At 46.3% G+C, this 17,671-nt stretch overlaps 1 protein-coding gene across 3 annotated transcripts in view; it reads right to left on the reverse strand.

Annotated features, from left to right (window-relative positions):
• Nucleotides 1-299: 299 nt before the first annotated feature.
• The window catches only part of kmt2d (lysine (K)-specific methyltransferase 2D), a 31,883-nt gene continuing 14,511 nt past the window's right edge, over nt 300-17,671 (reverse strand). For all 3 annotated transcript variants that reach the window (XM_062426444.1, XM_062426442.1, XM_062426443.1), the window contains exons 29-55: nt 17,289-17,527; nt 17,090-17,163; nt 16,592-16,642; nt 14,865-16,499; nt 14,610-14,783; nt 13,959-14,086; nt 11,784-13,573; nt 11,569-11,692; nt 10,276-10,357; nt 10,117-10,183; nt 9,767-9,999; nt 6,653-9,637; nt 6,413-6,562; nt 6,139-6,303; nt 5,870-6,017; nt 5,674-5,755; nt 5,405-5,577; nt 5,142-5,266; nt 4,918-5,053; nt 3,798-3,919; nt 2,319-3,687; nt 2,060-2,196; nt 1,836-1,966; nt 1,009-1,294; nt 745-818; nt 537-645; nt 300-401 (exon numbers count right to left, since the gene is read on the reverse strand). In XM_062426444.1, coding sequence (XP_062282428.1) covers nt 309-401; nt 537-645; nt 745-818; nt 1,009-1,294; nt 1,836-1,966; nt 2,060-2,196; nt 2,319-3,687; nt 3,798-3,919; nt 4,918-5,053; nt 5,142-5,266; nt 5,405-5,577; nt 5,674-5,755; nt 5,870-6,017; nt 6,139-6,303; nt 6,413-6,562; nt 6,653-9,637; nt 9,767-9,999; nt 10,117-10,183; nt 10,276-10,357; nt 11,569-11,692; nt 11,784-13,573; nt 13,959-14,086; nt 14,610-14,783; nt 14,865-16,499; nt 16,592-16,642; nt 17,090-17,163; nt 17,289-17,527 — 10,882 coding nt within the window. In that variant the 3' untranslated portion in view covers nt 300-308. The remainder of the gene's footprint in view (nt 402-536; nt 646-744; nt 819-1,008; nt 1,295-1,835; nt 1,967-2,059; nt 2,197-2,318; nt 3,688-3,797; nt 3,920-4,917; nt 5,054-5,141; nt 5,267-5,404; nt 5,578-5,673; nt 5,756-5,869; nt 6,018-6,138; nt 6,304-6,412; nt 6,563-6,652; nt 9,638-9,766; nt 10,000-10,116; nt 10,184-10,275; nt 10,358-11,568; nt 11,693-11,783; nt 13,574-13,958; nt 14,087-14,609; nt 14,784-14,864; nt 16,500-16,591; nt 16,643-17,089; nt 17,164-17,288; nt 17,528-17,671) is intronic.

Here is a 17,671-nt window from a genome sequence, read left to right on the forward strand (position 1 = left end):
GATTGTATTCCAGCCACTGTAAGCTTATTGAGAACAGTCGAAGGGGGAAAGGGTTTTGGCTGGGGAAAAGGATAGTCCAAACATGAAAGTTAGGCCCACCATCAAGCTGCTGTTGGTGAAGGTGGTCGGTGCTTTTATTGATTAATGCTATTCAAACCTTTGGCTACAGATGTCAATGCTTTAGTCTTTCAATGATGGAGGCCAGCCTTCCTCCACATCTTTCAGAACAGCTTATGCACTGGCTATGTAAGATTCAAAGGCTTTGGCGCAGGAGTGTTCTGGCACCAGTGAGAGAGGAATTATCCTTTTTAGTTCATCCACTTCCTGCAATTCCAGGCTCCACAATGGCAAGGGATCTTGTGCTGATCGTCCTCGAAATCAAACTGGTAGTCGTAGGTCAGCTAGAATAAAGAAACGAAGCATTAAAGGCTTAGATTTAAAAAAAATCAACTTAGCTGGCCCTTCAAAAACATTCAAAAAGTAGCTAAATTAAAAGGATGTATAAGAGTGAGTAGTGGTCTTCTAAAGCACCGCACCTCTTCTCCCTTGGGGATCCTGCGACTGGAAATGATGATAATCTTGTCTTCTTTGTCAAATGTTACAACCTCTGCAACACAGTTGGGGGCACAGGAATGGTTGACGTAGCTGGAAAAGACAGGAAAAAAGGTGTGTAAAAAAACAACAACCAGCAACTCACACATAATGGTTTACTATTAGGGCAACCAATTCATAATAAATACTTACCGAGCTGGGCCACCGGTCAGAGTGGCATCAATCACCTGCTCGTTATTGATGCGGAACATGTAGATCCCACGGTTCTAAGTTAGATAAAGACAACAGAAAAAGGTTGATGTATACTTTTCATATTTAAATATAAACTTTTCACAGACATAAATACCTCGTTGGTCCCCACCCTGAACGATTTTTAACTTTGTTTTTTGGTGTATAACTCCAGAAAAATGCTGCTTGTGTACTTTATGCTTTCAAGTGACTGTTTAATTAGCATACCTGCAATTCATAGATCTTCTCTCTGCGATTGGCCACCTCGTTGCGTATGACGGTACCGATGTACTCAATGACCATGGTGTGCTTCTCCAGATCCTTGGCAGCGTACAGACCCAAGCCCTGGATGCGGGATCGAGCCAGATACACGTTGTTCTTCCACTCAGTCTTCAGGCGCCGATACTGGGAGGACTTGGAGTGGACAAATTGCTTGCTGTATGGTGTGTTGAGCTCTCCAGTGAAGGTGCTTTGGTAGGCCTTTGACACACTGGTGCTATTTAAGGTGTGAGGCCTGAGAAAAGAAAAAGAGAGTGGGTATTCATTGTCTATTTGGTTTTTAGTTTTTTTGCTCAAGAGAGGGTAGTGTGACTCTAATGGGAGAGCAGGGGATGGTCTCAACTTCTCATTATTTATTAAAGATCAAACAGTTTTTGAAAACAACTGTTGTGTTAGGCATAAATATTGTCTCCTACTTCACTGAGAAGTCCATTCTCAGTGTTTGTGCACTGAAGGCTTCAAAATTTCCACACCTCACTAGGTTGAATATTAGACTACGATTGACTTCCAAACTATTTTTCAATGAGCACAGAGAAACTTTCCACTTTCAGCAGATGAATATGAAAACAGCCTTTGAGTATCAAACTCTGCACACACACAGAAGCAGAAGCACAGTGAAGCTCAAACATTCAACTGTAGCAACAGAGAAGCAAAACACATTTTTGAGTGGAGGGTGACTTAAATAAACGTTGTGGGAGCATTTTGCTTTTTCAACATAACGAAATAAAAGTTTCAGCCTCCCTCCACATCTCTATTATTTTCATACTGTCCCTTACCTCTTGCAGTGTGTGGCAACCTTGGCCTCAGAGCGAGCACAGCCAGTGGGATTGATCATGAGAGGGAGCTCCATCAGTGGGTGACGGCCGTATCGGAATACATAGCTCTGGCAGTTCTCCACTCCAGGCAACTAAAACACAACAAAGTAACAAAAATCATGTTTAAAAAACCCCCCAAAAAATGTGTGACTTTTTCCTGCTGCTAATTCTTAGCAAACTCTTACCGACTCAGTGATACGCATGACAGCATGAACTGTGAGGCCATACATCTCCTCTCCTTTGACATGTTCAGTGAACAGCTTCAACATGGATGTGTCATCTCGGAGTTTAGCCACCTGCTGAACAACCCGGTTCCAGATCCCTACAGACAAAGATGGTGAATTAATTCAGTCAGCGGTTAAGAGAGTTATCGTAAGTGTAGAAATACACCACAACTGAGAGATTCCATACAACATAGAGTGGGAACAGTATATTAGTGCTTACCATCTGGAGTAGCGTCACGGTACTGTAAATCCTCCATGCCGTGCTCCAGAACACGCACCTCAAACAGGGGATGACTATCATTCTCGCTGATGCGGCAGCGGTAGCGACATCGCTTGTTGGGTACACGCGTGCTCCAGTAGATGCGTGTGGCCTCATACCCAACAGGGAAGATGGCAGTGGGTGAGTGGAAGTTGCTCATTTGGGATGGTAGCAACTGGCCAACCGCATGAAAGATGAGACCACCGACACGGAAAAGGTGGATGCGGTCGCCTCGCTGTAAGATGCTGGCAATTTGCTTCACCTCATCACGCTCAATGTAGACACGCCGTAAAACAGCAAATGTGCTAAGTTCGTCTTCACTGGGGCCCTTCAGCTTATGCTGGGTGCACAACATTGTCTTGTCCTTGAAGAACATGCAGCGTGCCCGGATTGCACAGGCGAAGTGGTAGACATTTGGGCAACGCAGTCTGTTGCAGCTGTTGGTGGCACCGGTTTTCTGGCAGTATGCACACAGAGTCCTCAATCCACGACGCAGGGCTACTTCTACATTGATGAGGGCACCCCCCTGTGTCTCATATACCTCTGTGGACCACAGAGCACAGTTGAGGTGCACCCACAGGTCCACATCAATGTTAAGCAAGCGTGCAGGCCCATCTGTGGCTCCATCACCTTCCTCGTGGCAGAAGCAGCACTTGCGTTTATCCCGAGGCAACCTGTCTGGTCGTAGAGTAATGCGCAAGCGTTCCATCAGCTCAGCCACCTCACGGCTGTTCTCTTTCTTAGACCCACCCTTACGTATTGTGATGACAATCTGAAGACGCTTCCAGCGAATCCCCTTCCATTTTTTAACTTTGGGGTGTACTACCTCCTCATCAGGGGAGAGAGGCCTGCGCTGCTTGATAGCTTTAGGGGAAGACTCCATGGTGATCGGAGAATCTTTAGGAGGCTGTGCTGGATCAGTGTCCAACTCCTCCTCCTTGGCAGCAGGACTCAGATTATTTTCAGTCTCAGAAGTAGGATCAGGAACTGCAGAGGCAGTTACTGGGTCAGTGACTGTCTCTGGAGCAGCAACTTCAGACTCTGTGACATTAGTTGTCTGAGCAGCATCAGGAGGAGGTTCAACATCCTCAGCCTCAATCTTGATCTGGATATTGACAGGACTGGAGGGTGAGGGCGATGGAGAAGCAGATTTTTTGGAAGGTTCGACTTCACTAGTTGGAACTGCGGGAGATGGGGAAGGATGTGGAGGGGACGGTGATGGAGGTGGAGATTCTTCCACTGGTATGATTGGAAGGTGGCGCACATCCAAGTCATTTACCTTGGTTGTGTAACAGTGCTGGATTGGTATGTCTTCATTCTCTGGGAATTCCTGAGAAAAATACACATATGAGATGTATAATGTATAATATATATATGTATAATACATTCTTTAAAAAAAGTCAGTAAGTCATAGTTCTCCAGAGATTTGTAATGACTGACCTGTTTTATGAGTGCCAGAATGTCCACCTGTTTCTTCAATGTACAGCCTGGTAGAGACACATCGAATTGCCTTAACCAGTCATCCTGACTGGGTGAAGCACCATCCTTTACACACAGAGCCCCTGAAAAACATCAACATCTTAGCATTAGTCCTAATTTATGGATTAATAAACTTAAGTCTTGCAGTCATGTTCGAGAGCAACACATTCACGTATGTCCCCCTTGCAGTGTATTCACTCTACTACAGGGATATATTTTGTTTTTGAACTCCACACAACTAACATGCTCAGAGAACAGGATGTGAGCATCACAAGAGCCTAAAAAAAGTCCATACTATGGCTGTGTTCAGATCAAATCTGGCAGTGAGTGAAAAACATCAGCCCGCTCATTCATTTGAATGGGAGCAGTGCATTTACACTGCAGGAGTGGGGACTGCATAGGGCTGAGCAAAAGACCACAGCGGCCATTCAGTAAAAAGTTGAACCGGAATCAACTTTTGTCAGAATGCAACCAGAGGTCATGCTGCGTTGGCCAATAACATAAAAGCGCAAGCGCACACTCCTGGTGGATTATTTTGTAACGTGCACTCTGTAAATGGCTGTTTACCTCATAATAATTGTGGTGAAAGATAAAATAGATGCTGCCACTTTCCAGATATGTAAAATCCTGTCTGTGAGTTTTACAAGGCACATTGCAGCGTTTTGGCTTCTGGTAAGTCCTTAAATGCATTAATCTGTAACTCCAACTCCACTCGACTTCCTGAATTGTATTTCACTGTATCACTGGTACTTCAAACAACACGCCCCTACCACCACAGACCCTAGCACTGTTGTGTCAGGTTGATGGACTGAAAGCAGCCTAAGACATTTTGTTCCCTTCAATACATTTTCATGTAGAACTGTATGATTTGGTGCTGCAGAGTGACATGAAAAATGTTGTGAGTCAAACTCATATCTTGTTGTGACCTACAGTACCAGTCAAAACTTTGGACCAGCTTTCTCATGCAATGGGAAGCTACCAGTCAAACTTTTGACTGGTAGTGTATATGATAAACATCGTAATACAATCAGACAACAGAACAGACCAGTATCCAAATTAACAATAGTTTCTAAATGCATACCTGACTGCCCAGGTCCTTTCCCAGACCCATCCACTCCAGGCATGTCAGAGTTTGGGGTAGGGAAAGTCACCTCATAGGAAACTGGCATCCTTATCTTGAGTAGCTGGGCCATTGCCATCATCACATGGTTCAGTTTCTGTAAAATAGTCATTTCAAGTTTTTGTCACCCTTGGATTAAGATAAAGAAATGTTAAACAGGGTGTGATTATATCATGGCTCAGTACCTTGGCTGCAGCGGAGGACAATGTGAAGGTAACAGACACCTCGTTACTCTTGGCCTTATCCCAGTGGTTGGATGTGGAAACTGCCTTGCTATCAGCTCCTTCGAATGGTTTGTTTTCTGGAAATGCTACAAGAGAGAAAAATGTGAAAATTGACCTTTTAATGTCAGTTTAAACATAATGCATCAGAATCACATTCAGAATACATTTTGCCATAACATGCTCAAATGTTTAAGGAGAACTTGTAGAATTGTTGTCATTTTTACCTGGGATGGCAGTGCGAGGAATGAGTGGGATGATGGGGGATATTGCTCTCTCCGTCTCCTCCTCTTTAGGCTCCCGCAGGTGAGGGAAACGTGGTGTTTCATCTCCCACATTACTCTCAGGGGATGACGCAGGGATGATGCTTTCTGGGGCATCCTCGTCATCACTCTCCATCCTGTCAAAAAGACATTTCCTACGTTCATAGCCACTCAACAATAACAAACCCATGTATTCTGGTTGACAAAGAACTCTGACATTTCTCCTGCTATACCTGATGTCCTCGTTCTGGTTATGTGGTGGGGTGGGGAGAGCTGCTAGAATGTCTACACTTTTCACCTCTTCTGTGACAGAATCTGCAGGGAAAATTTGTAGAATATTAAGAATCCAATTATTGGACAACTGCAGAGAGATTTCAGACAAATATTCGTGACAAACATTAATTTCATGCCAAATCCCTCAGTATTTACCCATTGGCACGTCTGCTGGCTCGGTGTCTTTCTGACCCTCAGACAGCTCCTCCCCAGGAGTCACTCCATTGAGCAGCTTGTGCTGTACAGAAGGTGGAGGTGTAGGTGGGAGGGAGGATGGGGGTGTCGGTGGGTTGCTGAGATTACTCTGAAGGCACAAAACAATATGCTCTTAAAACAACTGTTTTTGAAATATCATTAATAAACAACCAAATATTGTCACGTACTGCAACAGTTAACCATGGGTACATGTTGTAGCTTGGTTATACCTTAGTGAGTAACTGAGAATAGTAATCTGGAATATTGTCCAGCATTGCATTTCCAAAGGATCCTTTGAGCTGGGCTTTTCCATTTGCTGGGCTGCTTCCAAAAGGGGCAAAAAGATCCAGACTAGCAGTGATGGAAGGTTCCATTAGGGGCAGCAGAGAGAGACCCTGGAAGGTAAATATCCATAAGTCTACATTATGCAGAATGATGACTCATTCTTTAAAAATAATCAATGACATACATCATTTAAGAAAATAATTTGGGTCATCCATTTACCTGTTTGAGTTGTTTTATCAAGGCTTCAGCACTTTTTCCAACTTCTTCCTTCTTATTCTTTTTCCGTGAGTTAGGTCCACGGTCTCCAGCTGCCTTATTAGAGCGCTTTGGCTTTTGTACGGGGGCCCTTTTTGTTATAGACTGCAAGTCCTGTAAGATTCAAGATAATAAATTAAACATGGTTTCCCTACCAATAAAACATGTGAACAAAAAGAAAGAATGCAGTAAAATACAGCATACCTCCATGTTGCGCGGAGTCCCTTGAAGTTTTTGCTCCAGCATTGCTAGTTTGCTGTTGATGTGGCCATTGATCTCATTATGGATGCCTTCAGGAGGCCTCTGAGCACCAACCTGAAGATTCTTAGTTCTCAGGAGTTTCTGTAGTAGTTGCTGTCCAGTCTCAGATCTAGTGCCTTGAGCCCCAGGGTCTCCAGTATTAATAAAGCAAGCGTTGTTCCCAGAAGTAACCATGTCGCCTGTTACTTCTCGCTTTATAGGCCCCGCACTCTCAGCACCCTCTCCTGCACCATCACACCGAAACTCCCTTGGTTCCTGTTTAATGCTCTGCAGGTTCATCTTGCATAGATCCCCCTCTCTAGAGCCTTGTTGTGTGTGAAGAAAATGGCTCTCTGTGACCTGGGGTGACTGTTGCTGAACATGCAGTCCTTTCTGTGGCCCATTGGGAATAACTGATGCTGTTTCATGGCCTGAGGTCTGAGTTTCTACTTTTAGTCCTGGACAATCAATTGGACTCTTGGTTCCAGGTGACCTGAGCGGAGATACCTTGACTTGGCTGTATGGACTCCCCCTTCCAGCCCTGCTGTCAGCTATGGAAGGTGAAGAGACATTAGATGAATGGGGTGAGGCTGGATGGGCTGGGCTCATGCCGAAGGGACCTCTTGGAGAATATGCATTGGAGGGAGAGCCCTGCATGCGGCTTGCTGCAGCTGCCAGTAGAGCTTGTTGTTGGTTCTGGTTGGGAGTGGGTGGGCGCATCCCCATAGCTTGGTTGAATGTGTGCCGTTGTGGATCCCCTGGCGAGTTGGCTAATGGCTGGCGTGGAGATGTTGGCCTTACCATACGACCCTGGTCCATGGGGGACCGTGGCACTGGTACCTGGCCTCTTATAATATGTTGCTGCATCATCTCCCCTACTTGCGGCTGTTGTTGCCCAGGGACCATCATCCCCTGCTGTATCTGAGGAGCAACACCAGGTTGTTGGCCTAACATGACTGACTGTGGCTGAGTGCCCACTGTTCCTGGCTTCCCCATGGCTCCATACGGCATCTGCTGGCCTTCCATCCTTGACATCTGCTGCCCAACTTGGGGCACCTGTCCAGGTGGCATGTGAGGCCTCAACTGACCGTGCTGGCCTTGACCCATTGACATCCGCAGCATCTGTCCCTGTTGAAGCTGGGCTTGTCTCTGGGCAATTATGGCCTGGATATGCTGTATCTGCTGGTTTGGGGGAAGACTGCGGAGCTGAGGATTCTGAGCAATAATAGCCTGGATGTTGATAGGGGTGCGGATCTGTCCAGGTGGAACCCCAGGCCTCTGTGCCATCATCCCTTGCTGCTGGGCTCGAATCATGCCCATCATGGCCTGTTGTTTTTGCTGCTGGGCCATGAGGGCTTGCTGTTGTGGACTATGGCCCATCACAACAGGCTGTGGCTGTCCAGGATGGTTCTGTCCTATGATCTGCTGCTGGACACTGGGATCTTGTGACTGCTGAATGGCATTTTGAACTGTTTGTTGTTGCTGCTGAACTAAGAAATCAGTTGGTTTTCCTTCCTCTTTAATGGTCATCACATTGGGCTTGTCAGCATTGACTGAACCTTGCCTCTGGAGAGTGAGTGGAATTTGTTGCTGCTGTTGCTGGAGCACACCAGTCTGCTGGTTTACAACCAAACCTGATTGTTGCTCAGACTGAGGATTTGACTGTTGTTGTTGTTGGGTCATATAAACCTGGTTTTGATGTTGCTGCTGTTGTAACTGCTGTCGACCCAAGTCAGTTTGATGGTCATTTGCAGAGACATGTTGGGGCAACTGATTGGGAGTGGATGGTCCACTTTGCTGTGGTGACGTTCTTGTATCAGGGCTAAGAATCCCACCCTCTTTTGGACCTGCGTTTTGGCTGTCTATAGATCCCTGTGGCGTCATACTTCCTGCTGAAGGTGAAGAACCCATCTGTGGTGTAGAAGGCTGTGAGAGCCGTCCTTGCTCTTGGTTGGACTGACTGATTAATTGCGTTGGTTGTCTTTGCTGTGCCATTTGCTGCTGCTGAAGGTGGGCCAAATTCTTTGCAACATTCTGCTGTTGCTGCTGCTGTGAAGCCAGCATGCGTTGGGCCAGAATGTTCTGTTGTTGTGGAGTCAACTGGACCTGGGGACCCCTGAGTCCAGGATGACCTGGAGATCCAACCATTCCCTGCTGACCCATGATCAGCTGAGGCCTCTGTTGTTGTTGTTGTGGTGCAACTGGCTGGTTCCCCATAATTCCTGGTTGAGCTGCCATCATGGCTTGAGCATGGTTAATGGGATGGCCTCCTACAAGGTTCTGTGGCTGTGGACCAACAGACTGGCCTCCAACCATTCCTTGTGGAACCTGTACCATGTTCTGTTGATTGGCCTGATTGGCTAGCATCCCCTGTTGAGTTTTTGCTTGTTGTTGGGCAATAAGTTGGTTCCCCATCATACCAGGCTGTGGCTGAGCAATTAAGGCAGACTGTTGACCTGGGTGTGGCATTGGTTGTTGGCCCATCATCACCTGCTGCTGCTGTTGCTGCTGCTGCTGCTGTTGTTGCTGGAGCTTTGCCATCTGCATCCTATGTTGAAGTTGCCTTTCTTGGAGAAGCCTGGGATCTGCACCCTGCATTCCAGGTCCCTGTGGGAAGAATCCTGTTGGAGCCCCAGGAGGAACCGGGGCCCTGGCACCACTGGCTCCAAGAGCTGCAGGGAGCTGGGGTTGGTTTCCTCCAATAAAGGGCTGCCCTTGGGGCATCCTGACAGGCATCCCACCTTGGGGCACCATGCCAGGGTGCTGGCTCATTACTGGTGTCCCCTGTTGGCCCATCATCATCTGGCCGGGCATCTTGGGAAACATGTGAGGTGGGCCGCCCTGGGCAGAATGACCGGGGGTAAGAAGACCTGAGCCTTGCTGGTGCTGCTGCTGCTTGCTTCTGTACTCTGCAATAAGATTGGTGTGCTCCTTCTGCTGCTTGCGTACCTAAAGCAGAATAATTATGAACAGTTGTGAATTTGCATGTCAAGACGCCAAGTAATTTTGCTGTGAACAAATTAGTAAACATGGTATAAGGTTTTCTGCAGCTAATCATATTCTCCAAAATCTACACACCTGATCAAGCTGTTTCTGAATTTTACTCTGCTCTTCTGTCACCAACTTGAGTTTCTCTGCATCTGCCTCAGCAAACTCCCTGCCAGCTTTCTTAGCAGTGCGTTGCTTAGCACACAGTGCCTTGCGTGATTTGCGATGAACTCCAATCTGTTCCTCCAAAAATTTTAATTGCATCTGGAGTAACTGCTGGGTATGAAGAAGCCATTCTTCATATTGGTGCTGTTCTGCATCATCTGTAACAAAAGTGGGTAATTTAAGACATCCACATGGCATGCTTAAAGGGGAAGCAATATATATTGTCCAAATAACCAAATACATTTCTAATAAAAGTCAACATCGGTATAACATACTGATGATTCCTTGCACAAATTGGGGAGGGTTAGGTCTTGACTGGGTGGGATCACTTGTTTCTCCCTCCTAAACACAAAAAGAAATCACTTAAATAAATCAGCCACATAATACATAAAATTCAATTAAATGTATCACTTCTGAAAAGCAAGACAGAATACCTTTGGAGGTCCAGCTGAAAGTTGACTTGGATCTGTGCCTGGAGTAGAGGCCAGCCTCTGTGCAAGCAGAGAAACTTGTTGCCTGAAAAGAAAGCAAGACATATAATGTATAACAATACCCACAGTGTACTGAAAAATGGTGTATAAGGGTTGCAATAGTTAGAAGTTGACGTAGGTGTCTGAACAACCTGCATACAGAACATTTAACAAGCTATTATTAGGAGGCAAAATATATTATCCATGGTTTCCCATACATCCATTTATTTGTGGCAGTCCAACGCAATAAATCTTTGCCACAAACTGATTTTCTACTTTTGGAGATGCTCACCTGGATTTCATGCTCTCCTCTGATATTCTCCCAAACAGACGTGGACACACTTGAACCAACTCATTCACCCCCCCCCCGCTGCACACAAACACCCTCCTCTGAGCGTTTACCCTCCACTCACATCACCCCATCTACATTTGAGAGGCGCGGTTGTGCTATATCCACTTAAAAACGCAAACATTTAAAGATCAATTGTTCATCTACATTGTTTGTAAAGTGCTGACCATAGACTCTAAAACTAGGGACTTCATGGTGCATTCATGTGCACCTTGTAAATTCTGAAATCAACATTGCTTTATACAGCAAAACATGTGATACTTCATGGTGCATTCAAGTGCACCTAGTAAACTCAGATATCCATACTCAAATGATGACAATGGTTGTTTAAAACAAGAACGTTTCAATTTTTTTGTCTTCTACTGCAGCATTTTTAATAATTAGATGCTAAAATCATAACAACAGTAACCCATTTGTTCACCACACCCCCCATCGGTTACCTGCACAAACATAATCTGATTCTGTGGGAAAAACTGTTATCATTGTGGGTGTTAACACCAACACCAAGCTAAACTTCCTGTTTTCAACATCTGCCATCACACCAAGCTACCACTGACACAATGCAAGGTCTTTCCTGTGACATCGGGTCCCTACCCCTACAGAACTTGTCTTGATTTCACTAATGACTTGGTATATATTAATTTTCATTCATGACTTACCATGTAGCATTTTAATCAGCCTCCTTTTTATTTTCTGTTTTTAGAGTGGACACATTCTCTGCTGGGTGGCAGCAATATGTCGATGTTGGTTTTACAGAAATTTTTTAAACAAATTTCTGTAATTTCCATTCAGGTTTTTGTATGGATATAAAAATGAACTAAAAATTGATTTTAGAAAATGAAAATGGACTGAAATAGAGAGCAAAAATGTCCAACTTATGTATATAATGTTTAAACAACTAAAAGTACCTGTTAATGCCAGGGGGACCACCCATCGGATCCTGAGCCAACACTCTCTTGATACCCTTAAGTGCCACCATCTTTGCCTTGGCAATGGGATCCATGATGACATCAGTAGAAAATGTGTCTAAATCTGCGATAAAAGAATAAGATATCCGTTGATATAGCATGAGAAGAACATAATTTCCAAGATTAATGACAGAGACAAAACTCAAAGGGCTTACCTTTATCTGGGAAGAAATTGTTGGCCAGAGGTGGCTGTTTAACCACTGGTTGTGGCTGCTGTTGTTGACTGAGACCTGCATGCATTCCTGGCTGCCCCATTCTCATCATTGCTTGCTGCTGGGCCATGGCCATGTGAGGTGGAGGAACCATTCCTGGACCCATAAGCCTTTGCTGCTGCTGCAACATATGTGGAGCACGGGGTACCATCCCTGGTTGAGCCATCATTCCTTGGGTAGGTGGGCGGTGGTGTTGTGGTAGCATTATCTGTCCAGGTGCCTGTGGGTTCGGCTGTTGACTTGGGAGGCCAGGAAAATGAGGTGCCATGGCTCCCTGGTGGAGGGAGCTAAGCTGTTGCTGCTGTTGTTGCTTTTGCTGTTCCTTCTTCTCATGCTCCAGCAGATCTTGTATTAGAAGAGGCAATTCACCATCCAAAGAACTTTCTACCTTTGCCAAATCTACAGCAGGGGAGTGCTGTCCACCTACGTCAGGCAGCCCCAGAGGATCATCACCAATATCTGCATGTGGAGCAGCTGCAGGAAAAGGCGATGGATCAGCCTGACCTGGCAAAGGGTATGGAAGTCCCCCTAATCGAACAGAACTGAGTGAAGCTGACTGGTTTTCTGGTTGTGCAGGCTTGGCTGATGGTGTGGTCCCACCAAGAAGCATTGACACAGCTTCTCCCATTTCATCTTTCACAACAGTCTGTCCAGGCTGGAGCTGAGGGGTCAGACCTCGGTCTTCAACTTTGACTTTAGAGATATCTGCAGTTTCTACCGAAGGTGCCAGTTGGGAGGCAGACCCACTTGCAGTAGCAGGGGTTGTTGAGAGTGACCTTTGCCCTGGCTCTGCCTTGGGCTTCCCTTCCACTTTAACAAGTACAGATCCAGAGGAAGATGAAGGTGTTTCACTTTCTGCTTCCACCAACCGCAGCTGGTCTGAGAAGACATCTTTAGGGTCTCCTTGGTCAAGTTCAGGGTCAGTGTAAGCCAGCAAGTCAAACTCATCACTGTTAAGTAAATCGTCTAGATGTGGATCATTGGTCTCAAGATTATCTAGGTTTCCTAAGTCATCATCTCCTTTGTCTGGGTCCAAGTCAAGAGCCAAATCATCCTCATCCTCCACACCTCCATCCCCAGTGGCATCCCCAAGCCCCTCCAGGTCAGGCTCTGGCAGTTCTTCACTGTTTTCCACTGTGGCAGACTGGGGTCCTGTGACTAGGTTTGGTTGTGGAAGCTGGTGCTGCTCAGAGCTAGGAGTGCTGGAAGTCAAAGTAGCTGCCTGAGGCTGCAGGTGGGCCTGTTGTGTTACTGGACCTGCAGACTGCTGAGGCAATAAAACTGACAGTCCACCCTGCTGTAACCCCAACTGTGAGTCAGTGCCTCCCTCTGCTTGAATGCCAACAGCTTGAGCGATAGGATGCTGCTGTACATAAGGTGCTGCCATCTCTTGTTGTGAGACAAAGAGACGTGGTCTGGGCTGGGGTCCACGGGGGATAAACTGGGGTCGCAGGGGTAACCTCTGTGAGTTGTGTCTCAATTCAATGAACTGTGGTGGGGGTCCCTGACCCATAGGCTGCATAGTCTCTCCACCATGTCCCGGTATCATGGCGTGAGGGTTGCCCATGCCCTCCATACCCTGGATGTTGACAGCAGGGTTTAGATTGTGTCTTACGCCCATAGCCTCCATGCCAGGCTGAGGGAACCTCCTTGGACCTGGACCTTGGCCCTGCCACTGAGGAGGGAATGCCGGACGGGCAAACATGCCCTGAGGTCTGGTGGGCCCTGATGGCCTGAAAGATTAAAAAAGCACAATAGAAAATGATTTCAATTTAAAGATCCCTTCCAGAAATGTTCAAACTCTGCACATATAAAATGTACTTATATATTACAAACACACACAGGTACACTACCACATACACTGTCAGTGCATCCATAGCTAGCTAACTTAGAGCTAACATCTGTAAGGTCGGTACATTGGCCATTAAGTGTGAATAAACATAAACTGTCCAGCTATCAAATTTGCACAAAAGGCACAAGATGAATCTTTGTTTCACCTTCTGTCTTAACACACCTTAACAATGGGGGGGGGGGGGGGGGTTGTGTTCTAGTTGTGGAAGAGGAATCAATTTTTATTATTTCACACCAATTTCAATTCTACTAAAATAAATTGCTTACCTTAGTGCACTAGGATCCATGATGGCAGGTGGTGGGCGAATTAGCTTGTCCTCCATGCCTCCAGGAGCCATGTGCATCTTTCCTACCACAGTAGCCTGAGCCCCAGCAGTAGTGACAGCAACACGATCCTAAAAGAAGTAATAACAGATAAACATAGGTAATGCACCATTCCTTTTCCTTGTAATACTTTGTCACATAACTTGCACTAATCAACAGAGAGGTCCAATTACAGCATGAGCAGTACATTACATTCATTTGGATTTTGACTAAAACAATGGATTGGTTTTGAACAACCAACTAAAAGCATGTTCAGCGCTAAAGTATATATTTTTTAAAAGAAACTGTCTGCGAATATCTGTTCAGATGTTATCTGAAAAGGTGGGTTTTTAGCCTGTGGTGGATAATGGGGATGAGCTAATTTCTCTACTGTGGAGCACAAGATGAAAAAACACAGGGTTCTCTGAGTGATGGGAAGGCAGAATGGTAAAACTGTTACTTTAAGTAGTTCAGTTTCTTTTTCATGAACCTTTCAGCACATACCTGCTAGGCTTTAACCCTGGCCACACAAAGACATCTTCTTAATTGCTACATTAAGCTGCTGTCAAGATGTTACATTTGTGAGGTTTATGTCATATTATTAAATGTGTGTACCTGTGGATAAGGTGGTGGTGCTCTGTGGGCTTTGTCTTGTTGAAAGGTACCCATCTCTCCTCCAGACCAGCCAGGAGATGCGCTGCCAGCAGCAGCAGCAGCCGCCTCCTTTTCTTGTCTAATGGAGTTTCTCTGCATTTGTTGTCTGATTAAGAATTCCCTTAGTCTCTGGCGCTAAAGAACACAAAAAAATGGATTAGCAAGACATCTAGGAGTTGCATAGAATGACTGTCCCCTGGCTAACAATTTTAATACCTGTCTGTGCTTCTCCAGCTCAGAGGGGCTAAGACCCACTAATGCAGGGTCCTGCACTGCTGAAATGTCAGGCATTTCTTGAGTGACTGGCAAAGCTGGCTGATGAGGTGTGTCTGGAGGACGTACAGCTGTTAATTCTTGAGATCCAGAGGAAGGTGGCCCCTTAGAGCTGAAGCTGTCTGTCCCTGTAGTCTGTTGAGTTTGTGGCTGTGGTTGCTGTAGCTGACCCTGAACCATCTGATTCTGCTGTTGTGTTATTGGAAAGCCTCCCGTGCTAGGGCTGCGGCTGAAGGGAGGAGGTGCTGACAATTTACCAGAGAGAGGATCCCCTATGGAACTGTTGGTGGGATGGGGTGGGGGTGGTTGGTTAGGATGAGGTGAGCCTTTGAAACTTGTAGTTCCCTCTGGGGCTACAGAGATGGGACGAGGCGGTTTGTGGATAGTAGCAAAAGCGTCTCTAGATTGTGGTCTTGAAGGTGGCTGAGAACAATTGTCTGGAGACTGGAAACGAGGGGTAGCAGGAGACTGGACAGAGTAAGCATCATTGGAGATGCCACCAGGAGTGTGGGGAGACTGAGAGCTGCCCTGGGACTGTGGGCTGGAGGGCACTCTAGGGCATAGTTCCTGTTGCGCTACAGGGTGTCTCTGGGGCCCAAGAGAACAATTATCACCTGACTGCGGTCTCGGAGTTAATGGTGGCTGAGTGTGAGGGTCAGAAAAAGGGTGAGAGGGAGACTGCCTGTAGCCTTCAGAGGGATGGCTAGGGGAAGCTCCAGGATGAAGTGCCCCACCTTCCCCTTGGTGCATTCGTGGTGTCATAGGTGCCTTGAATAAACCATCCCCAGCATCCAGCATCCCTGCAGGGGAGCCAGTGGCTAAGTCAGATCTTCCAATTGCAGAGGAGCGAGGAGAAGGTGCACTCATATCAGCCCTGTACTGCCCTGTGCTTGCAGATGAGGATACCACTGCAGAGGGTGATGGGGATGAACCATATTCTGGCCGACCCATTCCTTGCTGGGTTCTGAAAGGGTCTCCATAGTGGGCATTGTGGGTTGGCGAGAAGATAGGTGACTCCCCAAGCCCAGCACCTCTTGAATGAGGACTTTCTGGATGTCCAAGGGACTCTTGAGAGCCTTGCTGTGATTGTGGTAAATGACCCTGTTGCTGCTGCAGCTGGGATCTGAAGTAGGGGTCAACCTGCTGAGCCCGTCTGGGGGTTCCAGGAGTTCCTGGTTGCATGTCATAGGGGCCAAGACTGGCTGGCCGTCCCTGAGGAGGACCCTGTGGGCCGGAAGCGGAATAACCTGAGGAAGAGGCCTGTAATGGGCTGGCCCCAGCATAGGAGAAGGGTGTGGTTGGGTGGGAGTGAGAATGGGGTGACTGAGGAGGAAGCTTAGCCAAGGGATCTGTCCGGATTTCAGCTGACCCTGGGGTCTTAACAGGTCCATCTGAGAAAAAGACAGAAGATGATCCTGAATCTGGAGGGAAGGGAAATGGACTTCCTGCAGAGCTGGGCTGGGAAGAGATGGACGTAGAGCCTGAAGGTGGAGGGATCTGGAGGTGTAAATTGGGCCGTTCTCCCTTTACCCGCCCTGGCTCTGTCTTGATTGGCCTGCACACCTGACTCTCTGCCTGCTGTGAGAAGAGGAGAGTAAGGAGGAAAGATGAACAGCTGTGCAGGATTCTAATTCGGTACCGTTCATGCAGCTTGACAATACAAAACTCACCTTCTGTGCCTTGTTGATCCTCTGAGCTGCTCTGTTATCTTTGGCCTTTTGCTACAGAAAAAAATTTAATATTAAAATAAGAATGTTAAATTGAAAAGTGTATTTTTAGTTAACAGGGCAAAAACATCATACACTGTGTGGGCTGAACCTAATGCTAATGTCCAATTTTCCATTGGGGTTGTAAACAAGCAGTGCCCACCAGTGATAATGTCACTGTGACAGACATTTCAAATTTGTGTTACCAGTTTTCAGCATTTCTGTGTTTGGCCATTTATCCCTTGAGGCTTTCTGAATAGAGGTGAGAGTAATAGTGCTGTAAGCCACCAGGGAGCATATAACTAAACACAGAAAAACCAAAAGTATTCACCCTACTATTACTGACTACATGTTAGGGAATTGTGTTACAACAGAAATGCAGGAAACAATTGTCAAGTTAATATAAATCCATCTATGGAAGAATTTTTACTTACAATAGAAAAGAAAAAAAACAGAACCTACCAGATATGGAACCTTGTCAGCAGCTGACACCTTCCTCCAGATCTTCATGATTTGCTTACAGCGACTAGCCCAGTCTGACGGGGGAAACATGAAACAGCCTCTGAATATCCAACAGTGATATAAACCTACCCTTTGAAAAAAGCATTCTAATAATAGGATAAACATGTTGGTATAATAATTCTTCCACACACACACACACCTGGGTAGTCCTGTTTGAGAGTGGGAAAGTTGGTATTGGCATAAAGCACAGGGGAAATGGTTGAGAGTTCACCCAGCTCCTCATCTTTCTCCCAGCGCTGGAGACTGCGCTGGTTATACGACAGCCCATCACCCTCGGCCTCAGTGGGGGTTGGTGGGGAGGAAGGAGTTGCTGGGGTTGAAGGAGTAGCCCATGGGCTCTCCTCACCCCCATCTGGACTGAACAGCCCTCCTCTGTCCCTGTAAATTACGTGAGAGGGTACGGTCTTAATGAAAGGCTTACATCTGTCAACATCAGGAAGAACAGTCCAGGAACATTCTAATTTGGAAAAATAAAATAAAAAATGGATATCTTTTTTTACTGTCTCCAATACAATTTGTTGC

This window comes from Scomber scombrus, chromosome 10 (assembly GCF_963691925.1).
Source record: "Scomber scombrus chromosome 10, fScoSco1.1, whole genome shotgun sequence".
Taxonomy (NCBI): Eukaryota; Metazoa; Chordata; class Actinopteri; order Scombriformes; family Scombridae; genus Scomber; species Scomber scombrus.